At 35.0% G+C, this 19814-nt stretch overlaps 2 protein-coding genes across 4 annotated transcripts in view; one reads left to right on the top strand and one right to left on the bottom strand.

Annotated features, from left to right (window-relative positions):
- PARPBP (PARP1 binding protein) overlaps positions 1-3205 on the top strand; it is a 39472-nt gene extending 36267 nt beyond the window's left edge. For 2 of the 3 annotated variants that reach the window (XM_063153989.1, XM_063153988.1), the window contains exon 11: positions 579-3205. In XM_063153989.1, coding sequence (XP_063010059.1) covers positions 579-913 — 335 coding nt within the window. In that variant the 3' untranslated portion in view covers positions 914-3205. The remainder of the gene's footprint in view (positions 1-578) is intronic. The other variant, XM_063153990.1, reaches the window with a different exon arrangement.
- PMCH (pro-melanin concentrating hormone) lies at positions 1268-2498 on the bottom strand. Its single transcript, XM_063155794.1, has 3 exons — positions 2247-2498; positions 1537-1738; positions 1268-1317 (listed from the first exon to the last, which is right to left on the bottom strand). Exons 1-3 carry the CDS (start codon positions 2496-2498, stop codon positions 1268-1270), a joined length of 504 nt encoding a protein of 167 aa, XP_063011864.1.
- Positions 3206-19814: the final 16609 nt, after the last annotated feature.

Raw genomic sequence — 19814 nt, 5'->3', positions numbered from 1 at the left:
AAAGCCTTTAGCATAACTCAAATATTTTCAAGAAAAGGAACAAAAATGTCTCATTGTTCTCCATGTCTCATATGCCAGTTAAATCTTTTTGCAATAAAATTGTAGTGCCAATGCTTTGAAATTATAAATGTTTGAAGAGTATGTTGATGCTATCTTGCAGTAAAAAAGTGATATATATTGCATATATGACATATCTGTTCTTATTCTACAAAAGTAAGCCAAGTGCAATTTATATTTTTGCCATTAAAAGGGGGGAAAATTTGTTTTACTGCAGTACAAACTATATAATATATAAAATTTTTATGCCCTTTAATCCTCTCTTCCAATATCTTAAAGTTATAAATCCACTTCCCTAAGTTAGTTCTTACATGTTTTTGAGCAATGTAATTTTAAATTGGCAATGCACTTATGAGCACATAGCAAATTTAATAGCAATGACAAGCATGGCTTTGTTTTATTGGTAATACATTATTTTTTATTAAAAAAAAATAACATGGCAGTCCTTATAGAAAAAGGATGTGTGTTCCCAGGTAACTTTTTATTTCATCACATATGTTTTTGATATTCTTACATGACAGAAGGTCCAAATTCATGTCTTGATGTACCAGGGCTTGGAACTATTTCTGAAAGTGTTCACCAGACTAGAAGTTATACAGAAATGGGAAAGCTGAGTTGTCAGCCAAGGAACAAGAACTCTGAGAATGAACAGATGGATCTGAATAATGACAAAATAATCTGTGACAAGGAAAGTGAACCATCTTTGCAAAAAAATACTAAAAGACTGAAGACTTCAAGCAGCTCTAAGAAGGAATTGGACAGCAAAATTGGTGGAAAAAGAAAACAGACCAAAAGTGCAAGTAAGAATAAGTTGATTGCTGGTCAGGCAAAATTAACTCGCTTTTTTCAACTCTAAGTTTTTGTTTTCACATACATGTATGTTGGCAGATGTAAAATTATGCAAGAAAACAGGTGAAATTTATGAATTACTTCCTTTCATATGTAAATAATTGAAAGTATCTTGTGTATTATAGTAGACAATTACTTAGAAGCCTGGATCATGCTGAAGTATTTTATTTTTTAATAACAGTACATTGTTAATGATTACGCTGTTATTTTTGGTAATGAATTATGTATCTCTCTACAATGCAATGGGAAATTAAGTTTGGATGTGTATGTACAGTTACACTAACACTCAGTAACTTCAAATTACATTAAATTGAGAATAAAATGTTTAATCTTCAGAGAAGGTGGTGGAGATCAGTAGTTTTCACACTTGCCAACAAGGTCGATAGACTCTTCCCAGCATACACCTGAGGACTACAGGAGAGAAAAAGAGCTTGAAAATTTAAATCATCAAAGAACCAGAATTCTTATGGCTTCTGGAAATATTAATTTAACAAATGCTCCCTCCCCTGTGCACCAAATCATAACAGTCATGTAGTCTCTAAATGAACATATAACAAATTGCTATATTGACATTGTAGTATACTTTACCAAAATTAAATAATTTTCTGTGTAAAAATAAAATATATTTACTGTCAAAATCTCTTCTTCCAATAGGTAATTTAGCTGAATTTTCTTCATCTGTGGTCTCTCTTTCCTGTATCGACTCAATATTTTGAATTTCAGTGTCAGCTGGAAAAGCCATGGCTCCCTTCAGTGCAGGATAAGGTAGTTGCTTTCTACCTAAGTTGATTGGCATAACATGATTGAAGAAATCATGCCTGGAACCTCTGTCCTGTTTTGCGGGAAGACAAGAGGTTTATCTTTATTTAAAGTTAATTGTATCACATTTTGTTCTTTATATTCCAACAGGGCAGTTATTTTATCTTTCAAAATCATACCTTAATAGTTATGACCTGTATTGCATCCTTGGCCAAAATGGTGTAATGAACATAATTAAATAATGAGTCCCATGTTTGGCAAAGTTAAAAACCTGTTGCTGCATATAGGGACATCATCAAATATAAATACAGGTTTCTTCCTATCCCCTCCACCCCAACCCCCATCCTCCAAGTTTTGGCTACTGTCTGTGAAAATCAGATTTAATTCAACTGTCTGAGTTACACATTTAGAATCTTGGCATTAGATATATAGAGTTGAACTTTTTTTTCTTGACTGTTATGTTGAACTGGTATTTTAATATATTTACCTGGTTATTGATTTAAATTGTTGCACTTGTTTTCTAAAGGGGTGTAAATGAATTTCAATATTTCAATTAAGCCAAAATTTAAAACTGAACTCACCAAAAACTTCATGTTTCCAGCATTCTTATCATTGAAAACACTGCTGTCTTCAGTCTTGTAGTGCTTCAGCAAAGGTATAGCTCCTCTGTTCATACTTTTATCTCCATTTTGTAGAGTTTTTCCTAGATTTAATGCAGCAAGCAACATATCTTCCTCTTCTACGTCTTGCAGAGACTTTGAAACTGAGAGTAGAAAACCTTGAGAAAAAAGAGAGAGAAGGGAGAGAATTAGGAGATATGATGAGATGCACATTTTTTAGTCATTTAATGCTTGCATAAAGGTTTGGCACTTCTCAAATTCTGAGAAATCTTTCCCAGTGGTAAATAATTGTGTTTTCCATTTCTGGAATGGCACACTTTATATATTTTACAGATTGAATGGAAACTACTTCAATGGCTGATGAGTTCATGCTTTTAAATGACTCATATCAAAGTGTAACCTTTTCTATAATCCTTCTAATCCCATCTGTTTAGAACTAAAACATTTCTTTGTCATACCTAATTTGTTTCTTTTTATGTTTTTAGAAGAGATTAGTTTCTTTTGGTGGATCAATATGGCAAAGTTCACAGAAAAAGTGATGTCCATTTGAGTTGTTTATAAAGCCTTACCTCTGGTTAAGGCAATTTAAGAAGAGTAACTAATCTACATAAGTAAGAGGGATTCTTGTGTGATGCATCATGGTTGTGAAACTGGATTCACAAAAGAGCTGAAATTCTGGAAATTTGATGATGACTTAGACTGCTACCACGTAAAAGCTGAAATAATTAATTTGTGTTTTGATGTCTGTTATGTCAGGTGGCATTATACCAAAGAGCTAATGGCTAGAAATGTTTATTAGTACCCATAGTCAAATATGCTTGTTAAGAATGTAGAAAGAAAAGTAAACTTCAGTTTTTCATTTGAAATGTATTTGAAATGTGTTTATTACCCTGGAAGCAAATATAAATGTTTCTGCACACTACTGTTGCATTGTTGTTGTGTGGGGCTGGCTTTTGTTTTTGTTGTTGGCTGTTTTTGTTTGGTTTGGGGTTTTCTGCCTTATCTGGAAAGCAAATAGGGCCAGCTGAAATTTAGCTCATCTCTTAGTGTCAGTGATAGAAACCACACATACATTGGCTGTGTGCCTCTTAGCTAGTGCTTCATGTTTTATCCTTTAGCTTAGTGCAGGGGACCATGCTGCTATTCAAGACAAAGCACCAGGAAATTGGCCACTGTTCCCTGCTGAACTTCCTGGAAAACCACCTGCCTTGCCAAAGCAACTTCTTGGTAAGACATTTCATGGGAAAAAATGTCATGCTGACTAAGCAGATTTTGACTAAGAAACTTTTTTGGTGTTTTCTCTTTTCTCCAAATGAGAAAAGTGCATTTCTGGGCAAAGCATCTCTCACAAACAGAATTGTTGCTTATCATTTTTTTCATTTCCTTGCTGGTACTTGCCTTTGGCTAATTGTTTTCTTTCCTTTGACTTTAACTGCCTGTCTACAGAGGAGACAAATTTGAGAGCTGATTGTATGGGGTTTAATACTTTTCATCCAATAATTTTTATTTTTCCCTCACATTAAGTATTTGTACAGTTTTTTCAATTAATAAAGCAAAAGCCATATATGCTCTCTTGCAGGTACTTTTCATTTAGCTCAGCCTTGACAGAACAGGATTGCTCTGGAGCTGTGGTGGCAGAAAGCTGTTCTTTTTCGTATATTGGTCTAAAAGTTGGGAAACAAGTTATCAATCCAATAATTGGGTAGGTGGCAGGAGCTTCTGCTTCTCTGGAGCTCTGGCACCCCCAGGTGTGCAGCATCTCACACAGGGCTCACTTTTTAATGCTTCTATCATTTAAAACAAAACACAGCTGACCTGGATCATTCAGTTTGTCTGTCTACAGCATCTGGCTAGTTTTCTACTATGAGACACAAGCTGATGTCAGTGAAGGAATATGTTTGTCAGGGCAAACTTATGGTACTTGCCCCAGGATTTTCTACTGCTTCTTGCAGTAGTTAATTTTTAAGGTTTGTTGAAGATCCAAGGTGATTGTGAGTGATACTGAGTAGAAGCTTCTAACTAGGCTGCCAAGAAATCCAGAGCACATGTCTGTAGATTCAATGACTTATCAACTGCTCTGAACAAGCAGAAAACATTTGTACACCTGCAGATATGCAATGTGTGTGTTGTGTACAGCTCTTCATAATGCCTTGGAAATCCTAGCACTCTGACATCTACATTTTTATTTATTCCTCCTGCAACTAGAATTTTAGTAAAAATCTAAAATGTTTTAATGCATAATTTTCTATGTTTTACCATTATTTGGACTTAAAAAAGTTATAAATAGTATTATTAACCCAGTAGTGCTTTCAGAACAATAACCATTCCTTTGAGAAATTCTTCTTGCTTCTACTTTGTTACAACAAAATATGAACTCTTAACATCAGAAATCTCATGTGGTATATGTATAAATATAAATTTATATATGTATCTATATATAAATATATATATATAAATATATATATAAATAAATATACATTTATATATGTGTCTATATAAAATCTAGATGATAACATATCTGGACTTTCTCTGTACTAATTTTGAATTCTATGAATGGGTTACAAAACAATTGCAGTAGTTTCATTTGGTCTTGTAACTGCTGTAATTGCTGTGTACAAGTGCTCAATTCCTAATTCCTGATCCTATTGAGTGAAGAATAAATGAAGCAGTATGTATTGTATAAATTCAATTACTTTCTATTATCAGAATTGAAAAACTTCACAATACAAGAGATACTATTTAAGTAACCTTAATAAATCATTTTAGTCAATCTTAAAATAGCACAAAACCAATTGGTCAATGTTAATTTGCCCAGTGGCTTACTACTTCTGATTTTAAAAGGTGATTTGTTTGTTTTATTTTTAGTTTGGATCTTGCACATTTTATACAAACAGCTGTATTTTACTCTGATTTGTGGAAATACTAATCCCTTCTTGTGTGTTCTATCTAAATGCCTCAGTGTTTTAGTTCCAAACCCTTCCCACCAAACCAAACAAGCACGTGTTAAAATGGAGATTCTCTGTGCTAAAAACGGACAGAGCGTGTCAGCAGTTCACAGGGCAGATAAGAGGTAATTAGCACACTTCATTATTGACTGTAGGAAATTAAGACTCTTGCCTAGCACTGTTTTGTTGTTCCTCCTGCTGAATTGGTAGTCACCTGGAATCAGTAAATTGATTTAGCATGAAATAGGCACAATGTTGCAATAAGAGATCAGCTCTGGACTCGTGTAGGAGCACAGCTCTAAATATTTGGAGAACCCAAAAGTCATCTTCTATAAATGTGTCAGGAGAATGTACAAGAAAAGGGTGGGGGTGAAACCCCACAAACTAAATTATTTTTACCAAATTTCTGCCCAAGATCTGAGGTATCCGTTTCAGTCCTCTGTTGACTTACAGTCTGTGTATTTATAGAATGAAATGTTACATTTGTTTGTGTTACAAATTAATTTCACAGTTGGGAAGACTTGAAAAATATTTTCTGCTGTTTGTTTTGAAAGGCATTTCAGAATTTCATTTGAAGCAAGTACATAAAAATGTGAGTATTTCTTAAGGAATTGTGCAGCAGCAGCAGAGAACAATTTATGCATAGTTTCTTCCAGCAAAGTTAGTGATAAACATATTGGTCGCTGTGTCTGGCCTTTTTTAGAATTATTTCTATTATATAAAATGGTCTGTTCTTGTAGGAAAAATTTGCCAATCCACTATGTTTAGAATTAACTGATTCACTGTTTAAAAACAAATTAACCCCCCCGAAATATATCCCTGCCTCCCTAAGTTTCTTCTTCTCAAGAACCTTTTGCAAAGCAATCCATGTGTAAGTCTATTAAGGGTGCTCAATTAATCAGTGAAGTGGAAAGAGGAAAAGAGGGAGATTGCTCAAGCCATAGTAGCTTCTTAATTAAGAAAAAAACAGTGGTGATAGTGAAATACTCTGTTTTCATGTAAAAACAAGGCACACTCAATTATTCTGTAACCAACAGCAGGAACTTCCTTATGAGAATGATAAAGAGAATAAAAAAGACTGGGCCCCTGTGCTTTGCAGGCATGTGAGAGGATTTCAGCCAAGAAAAAAATACAGGAAAAAGCAGGAGGTGCAACTGCAATTTTGAGCTTCATTTGAGCACAGGATGTCAGTGAGAGGCTTTGAAGCTGCCTATCCAGTGCAAGCCTGCTAAAATTCCTGTGATTTCTACTCTTCACCATTACTGTTCATATGGTTTTGGAAGTGCTGAGGGAAGTAATTTATTTTGCATAACTAACATGAAGGCAGGAAACCTTTTTTAGGAATATTGATTATTGTCAGCTCTTTACCAATGGTGCAGGAACCATTGTTGAATTAAGCTCCCTAAAGGGCAGTGAATGCCCTTGCTGGTACACAGTGATGACCACAGCTGGTGTTTCAGAGGAGCAGAGCAGCAGTTCTTCTCTTTGCTGTTATCTGAAAGGGGTCTGGATAAGGTAGATGAATGTTGCTATCAATATAGTTCCTATTATCCATGAATCCTATTGATGATGTAGTTGTGTCCTACACGTCAGTCCAGGTTCTTTTACTGAGCTGGATCCTCTGAGTCAGTGTGTTTGATAAGATGCAGCTCTCATGTAGAAAGAGGAATGAATCCAACTCTGCTCAATTTCTTTTTAGCAAAGCAATTGTTCAGTAAATTGGCTCTTCATTAAAATCAAAATGATTTACTGTTTTTCACCTGGGTTTTTTTACCAAAAATGTCATTTTTTTGTCTATTTTTTGTTTCTATTTTTATTTTTACATTTCAGTGTCTTTTAAACACAATTGCATTTTCATCTGAATTTTTTCTACTAATGCTTTTTTCTTATGACAGAGTATAAGCCTCAGTTGTTTGGAATCTTGGTAGTTATGGAATAATAATGCTGTATTATGACTCCATGAAATATTTTTACACTGTTTTGGATGTCAGGTACATTTTTGAGATATGCTATTTTGTAAGATATTCCTTAAATAAACACAGAAGTCGGTGGTGTTTACACACAGAAATGTTCTAGTATAGTTTTCACATGGTAAGCTGAGCCACATACCTAAGGTGTGGGTCTGGGTTTCTCCTTGTGAATTCTGGAAAAAGAATCAGTTATTTTTTAATTCTGTTATTGTGAAGTAAATTTTAAAACCTACAAGGACCCACCAGGTATTCTCTCTCTGGTGTGCCATGCCAGTCTGTGATTTTGGCTCTTTACTGTTTACTCTAGCAACAAGGGGTTGGAACCAGATAATCTTTGAGGTCCTTTCCAAGCCAAACCATTGTGTGATGCTACTCCTGCCATTCACATGGTATTAGCACAATGGTGTAGAGAATGGGACAATATATGTGTGTTCCCTTAATTGTTGCAATGCTTGTGGTTGTTGTCCAAGGACTGGGAGTCACGTTATGATTTAGTGACTCTCGTATCCTTGAATGTATTTTCTTTATTATCTGTGCTAACAATCTAACCAAATTGTACCTGCTTCTGTTATATCAATTCCAGTCATGGCTTTTTCATCCCAAGTATGTGCACTTTGTGTATGAGTGAAACATCTGTCTCGCAGACTCTGAGGAAGAGGAATTGCAGGCTGTTAATCATACAGTTTCTACTGCGTGTTACCTTTGTCTGCAGAAGAGACTGTGCTACCACTGATACTCAAAAGTACAGCCAGATACTTATAAAAGCTCTCAAGAGTTCCTGCACAGAATGGTAGTCACACTGGAGATTCTGATGGAAGCTGTCCAGGAGAAATCAACTAAGTTTCTGGACATACCACATCCCTCTATGCCAGCATGCCTGGTAATTCCCATAAATGAGGGCCTGTTGGAGTCAGCCAAATTACTCTGGCAGATGTCTGCTTCTTTGGTGTTGACAATCCAGATGGGTGGATTGTTGTTACCCAGTCTTTCTGCAGGCTTTGAACAAGTCTGTGTACACTGGCGCCAGGACTGCTAGCCGTGGCAGCAGTTCACTGGACAGACGAGCATCAAGGTCTGCAAAGAACAATGCCACAAGGTAAAGAATTACACCAGATGTTATTTAATTAGAAGCAAAACCAGCCTGCTTTAAATTATCTTATTCTAGCTATGATCTGGTGCTCTGTTTTAATCAGAGATGTCTTTTATGGAAGATAGCACTGCTGTCAGTGAAATATCAATCATAATTTTCATTGATATAGGATCGTGAAAGGTTTACCTTAGCCAGAGTTTTGTATTTTACAAGACTCAGTTATTTCCAAGCAAAAAATTAAAATGGTTAGACTAGGATATCCCTATGTTTAGCACTTGTTTTACATGCCCCATATCTTGAATATTAGGTGTTATTTTCCCAAAGGTAATCAACACCTCACACCTGAGGAGTTGCAGCTGTGCTAATCACCAAAGATTAGGAACAGCCCTGCCCTTAACAGGCCACAGCTGTGTCCAATAATGGTGAGTGCTACAAAAGAGTGGGTTAGCTGGGTGAGGAGAGGTTTGCAGTTTGTTGTTTGTGCTGTGAAGAGAGATGGAGTTTGTTGGCTGTGCTGTGAAGAAGGAGTCAGTGCTATGAGGAGCAGCATGTGAGAAATCACTGAGAAGGTATGGAACTCTTGCAATAAGATGACGACAAAGAACTGTCTTCTTTGCTAAATGTACTGCCACAATGACCTTTTCCAAACATTAGGACTTCATCTTGGTCATTCATTTTGTAGCCAGGTTTTGGTTAGAAGTATTATTTGCAGCTGAAATTATTCTGTCTCACCATTTTGGTGGATGCTGTCTGCTGTTCATCCTTGCATCCACATTGACTCATGTTCAAAGAATAATCATTTGCTGACAGCATGACTGATCCTCTGACATATTATCAGCACACTTCCCATATCACACTCTCTTCTCACTTCTGCTGGCACTGCCTGCTGTGGACATTGAGTTGTGAGTGATAAAGTGAGCAAGGGTTCCTGCCTTTTATGCTCTACCTACCAGTATGAGGCAGCTGAGTACTTATGATGGTTCTATGCAAGATGATGATTTTTATAGGTGGAAGTGCTACGTGTATGCAAAGAATTAATGAGGGTTACAGTTTCAGCCAGAAGACTTCTTGCTACTTTGCATGGAACCTTATAGATCTGTTGTGATTTGCCGCTGTTGTTGTACTTAGGATCTGAATGTTCCTTACCATGTATTGAAGACTTGTTTACAGTATCACACTGCAAACCAACTAGCCCTTCAAAATAATGGGACTATTGAGGGGAAAAACCCCACCCCACCATTGTCTTAATTATGTAGGGATATATTATGTAGTTACAGTCTTGAAATCTCATGTATATTTTTGACAAATGTTTTTCTTGACCAAAGCATGAGGCAAAGATTACATTTACCCATTGCTTACCCATAGTGTAAGCATGTAAAAAGTAAAAATGTGTAAACTTGAGCTACTAATAATTATAAATTTTGTGCATAAATATTGGTGTATATTGGATCTTCAGCTGTTAGCTATTTTTCTGAACTGCTAAGATTTGATTCAGTTGAGCTAGTTTACAACTTGTAAGATATTACTAATATGCAGTCACAATCAAGTTTGGTGACCACTACCTGTTGGTTCAGAGTTGCCATCTGTAATTGCAAGCATTCATTTTAAATATACGTTAGGCAATTTCTGGCAAGGAACAATCAGGTTTTAAGATTGGATTTTATGTAAAATTATAAATTTCTTCCTACTGGAAGGACAACAGAGCAAGTCACACACATTCCAGGAGACATTGGGAGTGCAGTGATGATGACTTGACACAAGTTGACTTAAGGCCTGATGAGGCAAAGCACTCCTCTAATGGACTTAGTGCCAAAAATTAGGAACTGGGTATGAAGATTGTCTTAGGTTTGTCTGCAATGACCATAAAATGGTGTTCAGGACCCTGGAAGAAAAGAGCCGGGCAAATAAGATCCCAACTTTGAATTTCTGAGGAATAAACTTTTCTCTGGTTAGAGTTCTGCTTGGGACAAACCCATGTGATAGTCTGGGCGACAAGAGGAATCCAGAATTGCTGAATTCACTTTTACACCACAGAGGAGTATGTTTGCTAAATTTAGATTTTCCTAAACATTAGTATGCCATTAGTTTAACTTTCATTTATATCTCCTGTTTCAGCAGGTATCTATTTAACTTGCATTGTCTATCTGATTTATTACTTCATCTAGCAAATAATCTATAATATTCAACAAAAACACTTCAGAGTGTAAAAGTGAGTAGAAACAAGTTTAATAACATTATCTGTAAGTGATCAGAATGAATTGTTTTTCTTTCTGTTCTTTTATCACTAGTGAAAATTATTCTAGTTCATTTAATGAATGTCTGAGTTTAACATTTAGCATAAGTATTTTTACCTTAAGTGATAAACTAACTTTGTCTTGCAAGTAAAAAATCTGTCTTGCAATATCACCACTTTCTGCACAAATAGTTTTGACCATTAGCTTTTCTCAGCATTTATTTGTTGGTTCTAATTAATACACATAACATGTTTATTTTAAAATGTAATTGCATTAACATACTTTGTTAGTATATTTAATAAAGCTATAGAACATTCCAGAAAATGTAACATAAGGCTTTTGACTGTGGAAACATTATATTTATTGGTGGGAAATGCAGCGCCACATATTTAGCTATATATTCATTGGTGGAAAGTGGTGAAGAGTGGTTTTAAAATTTATTTAATATTTAATGAATGTACAGCAAGTTCGTATTTATTACATTCTGTGGAGTTGAGTATGAATAGAAACAGAAGTTGAAGAAAATAAAGAGAATTTAATTCATATGGCATAGTTCTATGCTTCTGGGCAATTTTGTATGAAGAATATGCCATAATTGATTTCTGAATCTGACTTTACATATTCCACTAAATCAGAAATAATATTGTCTCTAAACTGAATATTTTTGTTCTCAAAGTCATGGGGTAATATGTTAAAAAATTTGTGTTAAGATATGAAAATGTCCAGGTTAGATGCCAAGCTGTTTTATTTACCTCTTCCTTGCATATGTAAGTTGAAAGAGGAAAAAAGGTTTTTAAGCATTATTGTGATACTTTGATAGTAAGCTGCTGCTCAAGCACAATTACGTATTAGTCCTTTTCTGGCCCTCTCCTTGCACTATTATTTCTGATTACATAATCTCTTGAGTATTTTTGTAGATGAAGTCACAGATAATCCAAAAAACCAACAATGTTTTTATGTTAGGAAAATGTGTCAGTTGCAATCATCTAGATTTTTTCCTGTTGTCGAGTTTTCTTTCATAAACAGTCAAACATTTCTAGAATGGTAAGGAAATTGTTTATCATCAGCATCCTAAAATGGGTACAAAAGCTAAACAGTTACATATGACATTGATTATATTGAATAAGATAATCCCTGCAGTATTTTCCACATGATGATTATGCAAAATCATGCTTCCGATGACTTAATTGCAGTTCTTTACATAATTTTTCATTAGAAATAATCAAGCTCTACATTTTGCTAGGTATTGTCATTAACTTTACATATTTTTGTGAGAGCTGTAGTGCTTAATGAAAAATTGGTTTTAATTATCAAGAGAAGCTGAGTAATGTTTCCTTCCAATTTTAAACACTAGCTTCTTTCTTCTTATAATAATTTAGAGATGAAGCTTGTCAAATCAGTTTGCATTTTATCAACCAGAAGAGATGACTGAAGTTAAACTCACAATTAGACCTAGACATATATACCTGCTCTAGGAAACAGTAGAATTTGACCATCAGGTATTGAACTATGAAAGTGAAAAGGTAGAGAAATAGTAGGGACTATTAATTTTAAAAGTAATTGTGAATTATAGTTTAAAATAAAAATATAAGAAATTTATGTGAATGATGTATTTCATGGTTTACTTTGAAAAGCATGATAAATATTTAATTAAGTCTGCAAATGAAAATGCAGTGTTTTGTAACCTGTGTGTCTGTGCCAAGATTTACAATAATTTGCAAACATGGGGGGGGTCTCTGTCATATAGAAATTTCACATGTTGGAGGCTGAGGTCTTAGGGTCTCACAAATGTCAAATCCATGCCATACATAAGTGGGGTTATAGAAAGCATTCCCTATACACCATTTGATATAGAACAATTGTTTTAAGAATTAAAAGGTCTGAATGCATCTTTCTTCTATTCCTTGGTCAAAAAGCCAACAGAATATTTAATTAGTAGTAGTCCGAAAGACTTCATAGGTAGAAAATGAATATAAATCCAAAATACTTCTTGTACTGATCAGGAATAGCTTTTCATTGAAGTAGAACCATCTGTGTACAAGTACATGTACTAAAATCATAATAACATTAGTTTTCTTTGAGTATTCTGGGACTGAAAAATGAGTCTCATTGAGGTTTTTTGCCCTGACATTTCTAGCTTAGTCAGACAATGAAATATCTCATCCTGCATGTTAAAATGTCACAGGCTTAATAAACAAATATTGTTGGCATGTGATGGAATAGAACTCAGGCTAGAGTCAGAGTGTTTGGGGGGCAATTCACATGGAGAAATGTCATGTAGTTTATGAAATTAGGAACAGCAATTCTTGGAATCCCCAAATGCTGAGCACATTAGTGTTGACAAAGTGTGTCCAAAAATAGATAATGCAGTCAAAGGTCAGTAATAAATTTTGTTATGTTGCATCTCCTGTGTCTGGCAATACTGGCTCTTGGAGACAGCTGGCCACTTTTCTAAAAGGCAAGTAAGATACCAGGTAAGTGTGTAAGTGTTGGTTGTAATTGTGAGCACTCTAGTTTGTAGGAAAGGGTTGTGTTCACTATTCTGGGCACAAGAACACAAGTCCTTGGGGGGTTCCAAAGGGAAGGCCTAGAAGATCTCTTCTGCCAGCTGCTGCTGAGTGAGAGCATCAAGGCAGGAGCTTGTAAGGTTACTGTGTGATTTAGAGAGGCTTGCAGACCTTGCTGATGAGGAAAGGATTTACTGTGAAGTAAATGTAGCTTTTTCCCTTTCAAGCTGATCATATGCTTTGTCCTATTTGCAGAAGAGTGCTTATATTTTTTTTTCTTGTTTGACTAAGTGTTTCTTTTAATTTCTGCGAATTTTTTTCTGTTCATCTCTAAGTCCTTTCTTGATGGGACCCTTGCATGCTGAGAAAACAGAACCTCTCTGTACTTACTGATAGTATTTCGTGCCTGCATATCTGACATTATTTTTGTAGGTTCAAAGAGGACCATAGCTTCTTTCTTCTTTCCCTTCACAAAAATTGTCCTCCTTAATTTTTATATGAGCGTTTCTTATGAACACAGCTTGCTTTTAAATGGTGTGCTTTTCCCTAATATTTCTGGTTAGTCTTTAAATTAAAATAAAGAGTGCTGGAACTGTATCTTCTTTAATGATATTTTGTTTGCAGAACCTAGGAAAGAAATACACTTTTCAAATTGACGTTGAGTTGAAAATGCAAGATAAGTCTGGAATTCAATTCATGGAATTGAACTCAGGAAGTTCATGGCCCTGTGCTTTTGGGAATAAGTGAGACATCAATGCTTTCTTTGATAAATCAAAGTTTAATCAGAGGTCCATATAAACACCTATGGTAAATGGCATGCTTTCTGTTCCTGTAGATTTTTGAACTAGCAAGATTTCATTTGCAAAGCATTTTAAGCATCGAAGATAAAAGTAAATGCAGAAATATTTTTTTCCTCTGTTTTGCCAAATAAAGCTTGGGTCAGCATGAAGTATGTCACATAGTTTTTCATGTGGTGCTTGATATTCACAAAACTAATGAGAAATCAACCCTCTGCAGTCTGTGCAGTCCCTGTGTTTGTCTGGTGAGGTGTCCCAATGGCTGCACTAAGGCAAGAAGCTGAACTGCAGTAACTGCCTGACAATCCTCTTTTAACAGGACTGTCTGCATATTCACCCACTGGAAAATGTGTCCTGTAAACAGAGAAATACCTGCAAAGGCAATTAGGTGCATGCACAACATATCTGAGAGTGTGTCTGCAGCCCAGTATTTGATTTTTTTGTATATAGGCAAAACTCCTTGGAGTGAATAGAGGCTATATTTTTAAATTTTAGCAGTAATAACTAGAACTCTGCTGTTTTTTCATTTGCCATAGGTAGGTATGCAAGAGGTATTACATTTGATTTTTGTTTCTGGCATACAACATACAAAATTATATTTCCAGATGCTAAGAACCATTCTTTCACTTCTACAGCCTAGTCTTTCTTAATGTCTATTGTCATTTTTTCATTAGTGTAACATGTTCCACTGCTTGTGTATTGTTTATTCCTAGAATTGGGATCTTCTCTTCAGTACAGAATTCTTGCATTTTTCATAAGAAGCATTGTAGTCTTAAGGTTTCCTGATAATTTCTGGCAGTTTTGTTTGGTTTTTTTTTCTCTGTATGTGTAATAAAGCTTGTAAATTCTCTGTGTGATTTCTGTATCTGTTCTAGTAATTTGCCATTATTCTACCATATTTCAAATTCACTTTCAAAAGTGTTAAAATAGATATTAGGTTATTTTAGTTTTAGGCTAGTAAAGAAACACTGGGTTTTATAGTTGCCCATATATACAACACCTATTTTTAAGTTAAATGGGTTACAAATACTAAGGTAGTTTTAAGATTATGAATTAAAAGGTTAAGAAGGGATATGTGGGGATAAATTTGCAAAGAAGCAATACTAGGAAATTATAGAATGCATTTTATTCTTTTGAAATTCATTTTTCTATCACATAATGTATCTAAAATCCTTGAAAATATTATTAGTTTGGAGAATTATGCCTTCTAAACTAATAAGGCATTGAGTAACTCAGTAGTAGGAGTTTAAGCTACGAGTGGCCAAGTGGAGCTGTGCCTGTATTTAGCTAGTAAAAGAAGCTTTGAGGTAAATAATGTAAATTAATTATTTTATTCTTCTCTGAGGTGTACTGTGGTGTGGGTGAGGTAAATAAGGTAACTGGATTTTGTGTAATTTACTCATGGGGTTCATTTGTCACTTTGAGAGGTGAAATGTGTTAGTTAAGCACTAAATAAAAAAAAATCAAAATCAGGTCTGTCTGAAGCATTCACAGATATACAATTATCACTTTTTGAAGTAGAACACTTGCTATAGTGTGATCTTTCATGCAAAATACATGTAAACACAGCCATAAAAATAATTTTTGTTAAGAATTTTTTCTGTATTTGTGCTAAGTACTTCTGAAAGTGAGAAACTACAGTAGCAGAAATACTATTTATGAAAAGAGTGACAAAGAACTGCTGCTGCAAATGAGATTGTAAATAATCACATTTGCTTCATCCTGTTTAGAGAAAAAAAAGCGCAGCGGATTTATAACAACAAAACACTTAACCCCATTTCTAACACTCCTGGCAACAGTAGAACCAGTGATCAACTCTGGTAACTCCTGCCTTTTGCAGCAGTGCTGCTGTGTTAACACTCCATGTTACAAGGATTACGCTGTTCTATTGCCATCAAGGTCCCTAAAAATGGTTTTTAATGTCAGTGTGCATCTGCTCATCAACTGCTGTTTTGTGGCTGGGACAGGTAATATAGTACAGTGGTATTGACAGCAGAGTTATAACAGACCTTTTTCTATTCCAGTTTAATAATTTCATTATTATGAAATAATAAGGGAAATTTAGTAGAGTGAGGGTGAATGGTAGTTCTTGTCACTGGCATTTAATTTTACCCTCAAAAGAAAAAAATGCATTAATGTAATACTACTTAACATTGATTTGAAAAAGCCATTATTATTTAGCAGAAGGCTGGGGAACAAGTACTTCTCTCTGGCACCCACCATGCTGTTCAGTTCTTAGGTTTATATCTGTCTGGCTCCAAAAACTGATGAGAAGTGAGCACATTTGCACTGCATATTTTACATGTGCCTCACTAGACCTAAGTAATTTATTCACCTGTAGATTATTCACTGAGAAATGTACTTGTGGTTTGACATTGTCCCTAAATAGAAACTGAATGCATTACCTAACCTTGTCTGATCTGAAAATAGTGGGGAAAAGGCAGAAAATTAGTGGGATGCTAGTCTTTCACCTGTGGTCTAAGGGTGAGGTGATCTGCGTGCTGTTTAGTCTTGTTGGAATATCTTTTACTTTTCACTGAGTGAAAATAGTACTTCTGATCAGAGTTCTTGTTCTAGCTGTCAGCAGATCTCATGTGCTTGTTTTTCCTTGCTTGGTGTCCTGGAGCAGACATCCAGTGTAAGGTCAGCCACACTGGGCTGCCCTTTAATGCTCTCAGTGGCCTCCTTGTGTTCCAAATGTCCTGTCACATAAAGGACATCTCCACTGCCTCATCTTCATGGCTTGTCCTTTGTAAAGAGCCTGTTTCCATCTGTTTCAACACTGTGGATGTATGAGACACCATACCATGTCTCCATGAGCATAGCAACATCACAGTCCTGCAACTACACACAGAGCTCTTAATTCCTCATGTTCATTCCCAGTTCAACAGGTATCGGGTATTCTGGCTGATTTCCCAGAAATTGTTGCTCATAATAAGGCAAATGCTTTAAAATGATTGAGTCTTAAAAATAATAGAAGTCTATTTAGAAAGGGAAAGCATTTGTTGTGTTCTACTGATACCCATTCAAGTATATAAAAGGTATGTTAACTCTGTGAAGCAGCGTTCCTTATGAAAGAATGCTAATGCTCTTTTCCAAAGATTATATCATAGCTATTCAGTATGACAATAGCTTTAGGCATGAGATAAAACTTTGAGTGCCATTACCTTAAACTATTGTGCAAAGATGTTTATGGCACTGCTGGAAATACTGCATTGAATTGCACTTGTTTCCTATGTTTATATTGGGCTAAAAGAAGTCATTAGCAATTTGCATTTTGAGAGCATTGTTGGTACAATATGGTGGTGTGAGTCACCAGAAGCTTAGTGGCATAAAGAATAGCAGCCTGAAGGCAAAAACAATAATAGTTGGCCTAGAGTACTGCCTCTCATTTAGCATATTATAGTCATTGCCTTTTTATGTCTTGTTTTTTCCAAATATGAATTTAGTGCTGGTAAAAGGTACTGAGTCAGTTCTGAAACTTTTCCTCTGTCCTTGAACAGACACAGCACAGGCAGCAGAACTGTGGCCTTCCCCCCACAGTTCAGCCCTATACCTTGAATATGGCTTTAGGTTGGTGATAAATGCACATTTGCCTCTGGGCTGGGTTACAAGTCAGAGTTGTCATGTGTAAATAGGATCAAGTGATGCCTCTGCTGCTGCTGTGTCAGTCCACTTTTCCATTTTCTGTTGCTTTAATGGGCTGAATGGACTGGTATGATCATGGTGGCAACACTGTTAGGTGGTTAAATAAAGTTAGTCCTCAGTTAACCCTGAGCTCCTTTATGTCACAAGGTACCATTTTAAGGAGACTGGGCATACCTCCATTTCTGACTTAGTGTTTGCTTTTTTAGGCAGCCTTAACTGGGAATATGAGAAGTGTAACCTCGGCTTTCTGATATACACAGGTCTTTCCATAGACTTCACTATGTATATAGTTTTCCACATGAGATAATTTAAAAGAAAACAAGCATTGATTTTCAAGTGAAGAAGAAAGACTGTGATTTCACTTATTGGGAGCAAATTAAAAAAAAAAAATTTAGAGTCCATCCCATTGAAATATAGATTTTGTAAATTGAGTAAGTTCCAATACTTTGGCCAAATACAGGTAAAAATTCTTTTGGCAAAGTTATAAGCTTTGATTATCCTACACTGAAATTGATGCAACAGCCCCATATATTATGATTTTTTTTCTAGATGGGATATGTTCAATATAAATATATTACTTATATATATAATACTTATATATACTTATATAAAATATTTATATTATATATAGTATATGTAATAATCAGTATAAATAGATGTGAACTTGATTTAGCAGCTGATAGTTCAGGATCTTGAATCTCGATAAAGTTGCATCTAGAGTTTTGTTTACTGAAAGCTGTTACATAAGAATATATTTCAGATTCATGTCTTGTGAAAAACTGAAAGGATATCCCCCGCACTGATTTCAACCTCTCAGTTCTTTTTACTCTAAACTTCATAAACTCTTATTCTGCCCAGTGTTCATAACACTATCATGGTTAGTTCTTCTTTTCCTGGAGACTTCTTCATGCAGCCAAATAGAGCATGAAACAAGGAATATGTCAGCCTTTTTACCTTAGCCTAAACACTTTAAAACATGTCATTCTAGCATCTCTTATAACATGCTTATGTTCTGATTTCTTTTAAAAACTATTTTAATTTGTTAAACAGGAAAACAAAAATTGTGACCCAACCCCCCAAAACACAACCTTTACTACATCAGCCTGAATCAGTGTAGCTTGGGTAGGCCAGAGCTGCTTAAATCTAAATTTAGACTGGATCAAAACTGGGCTCCAAATCTTCTTTAAAAGTGCTCAAGTATAGTCCAAAAATAGGTCTTTGGAACTTGAGTAAACTCACAGAACTTGGAAGCATAAATAATTGCTCCTACTGAAGTTACTATGACTTTTAAATATATTATTTTTACAAGAAAGGATACAAACGTCTCTGTAGCTACTTGCTGCTGCTATGTACTGGTGAGTTTGGATGACTGTCAAAAATCTAGAAAGTTACTAGAAGTCTAAGAAAGAAAAAAGCATTCTTAAAATACTGAGTTTTTCAGATGAATAGCTGCTGAAACAGAAAATCCACACCAGTTTTTTTGTAGGTTCTAAATGTGACTTAGGAGTGTGAGACTACTTGATCTCAGTGATGAAACTACTTTTCTTCATGGACTGTTTTTTTGCTTCTTATCACTTAACTTTATTTGTCATGGTAGCATGATAGCAAAAAAAAAGCATTTTCTTTATTTGTTGATGATGAGAAATGTATTTAATTTGGTAATTGAGAGTAAGAGGTTTATTTTCTTTCTCCCTTTTTTTTGTTGAGAGCTAAATTTTTTTCCTGTTTAATAAAGAGCTAGTCACAAGAGATGACATTTGCACTGAGTATGGCTATTTTGTACTTAGTAGAATAATATATTTGTTTTCTTGCAGTAATGTGGACTTCAGTGTGATGGAAAAACACTGAAAAAGATTTTAGGGGAAGGATTGTCTGAGATTTTGAATTTTTTGTGCCAGAGACATTAATATCTCTTTTCCAGATGAATGCATAGTTATGACAAATAATAAATAATATATTTAGCCATATTTTGTGCCAAAATAATTCAAAAACTCTAGTTAGAATGTAGACCCAACTACTAGATTTAGTTTCTTGCATTATCTCATAATTCTGACTCATTACATCCTCCTTTTTTAAAGTTTGGATGCAAGCATTAGAGGTCTATCTTGTCTGCCCATAATAACCTTTGCTAAGCAAATGGCTTAAAATTTAAAGAATCGATTGAAGCAGCAAACAATTCCAGATACAATAGCAATTAAAATTAATCGTGTGTGTATGTATGTGTGTATATATATATATATATATATAGAGTGAACTTTTGTTATTGAAATCTTGACTTTTATGAAAATGTACTAAGGAACTTGCAGTTGGGGAAGTATTGAAAGCATTTTAAAATTGA

The sequence above is a fragment of the Melospiza melodia genome, chromosome 4, assembly GCF_035770615.1.
Source record: "Melospiza melodia melodia isolate bMelMel2 chromosome 4, bMelMel2.pri, whole genome shotgun sequence".
Taxonomy (NCBI): domain Eukaryota; kingdom Metazoa; phylum Chordata; class Aves; order Passeriformes; family Passerellidae; genus Melospiza; species Melospiza melodia.
This window is presented reverse-complemented; position numbering and strand designations above follow the sequence as displayed.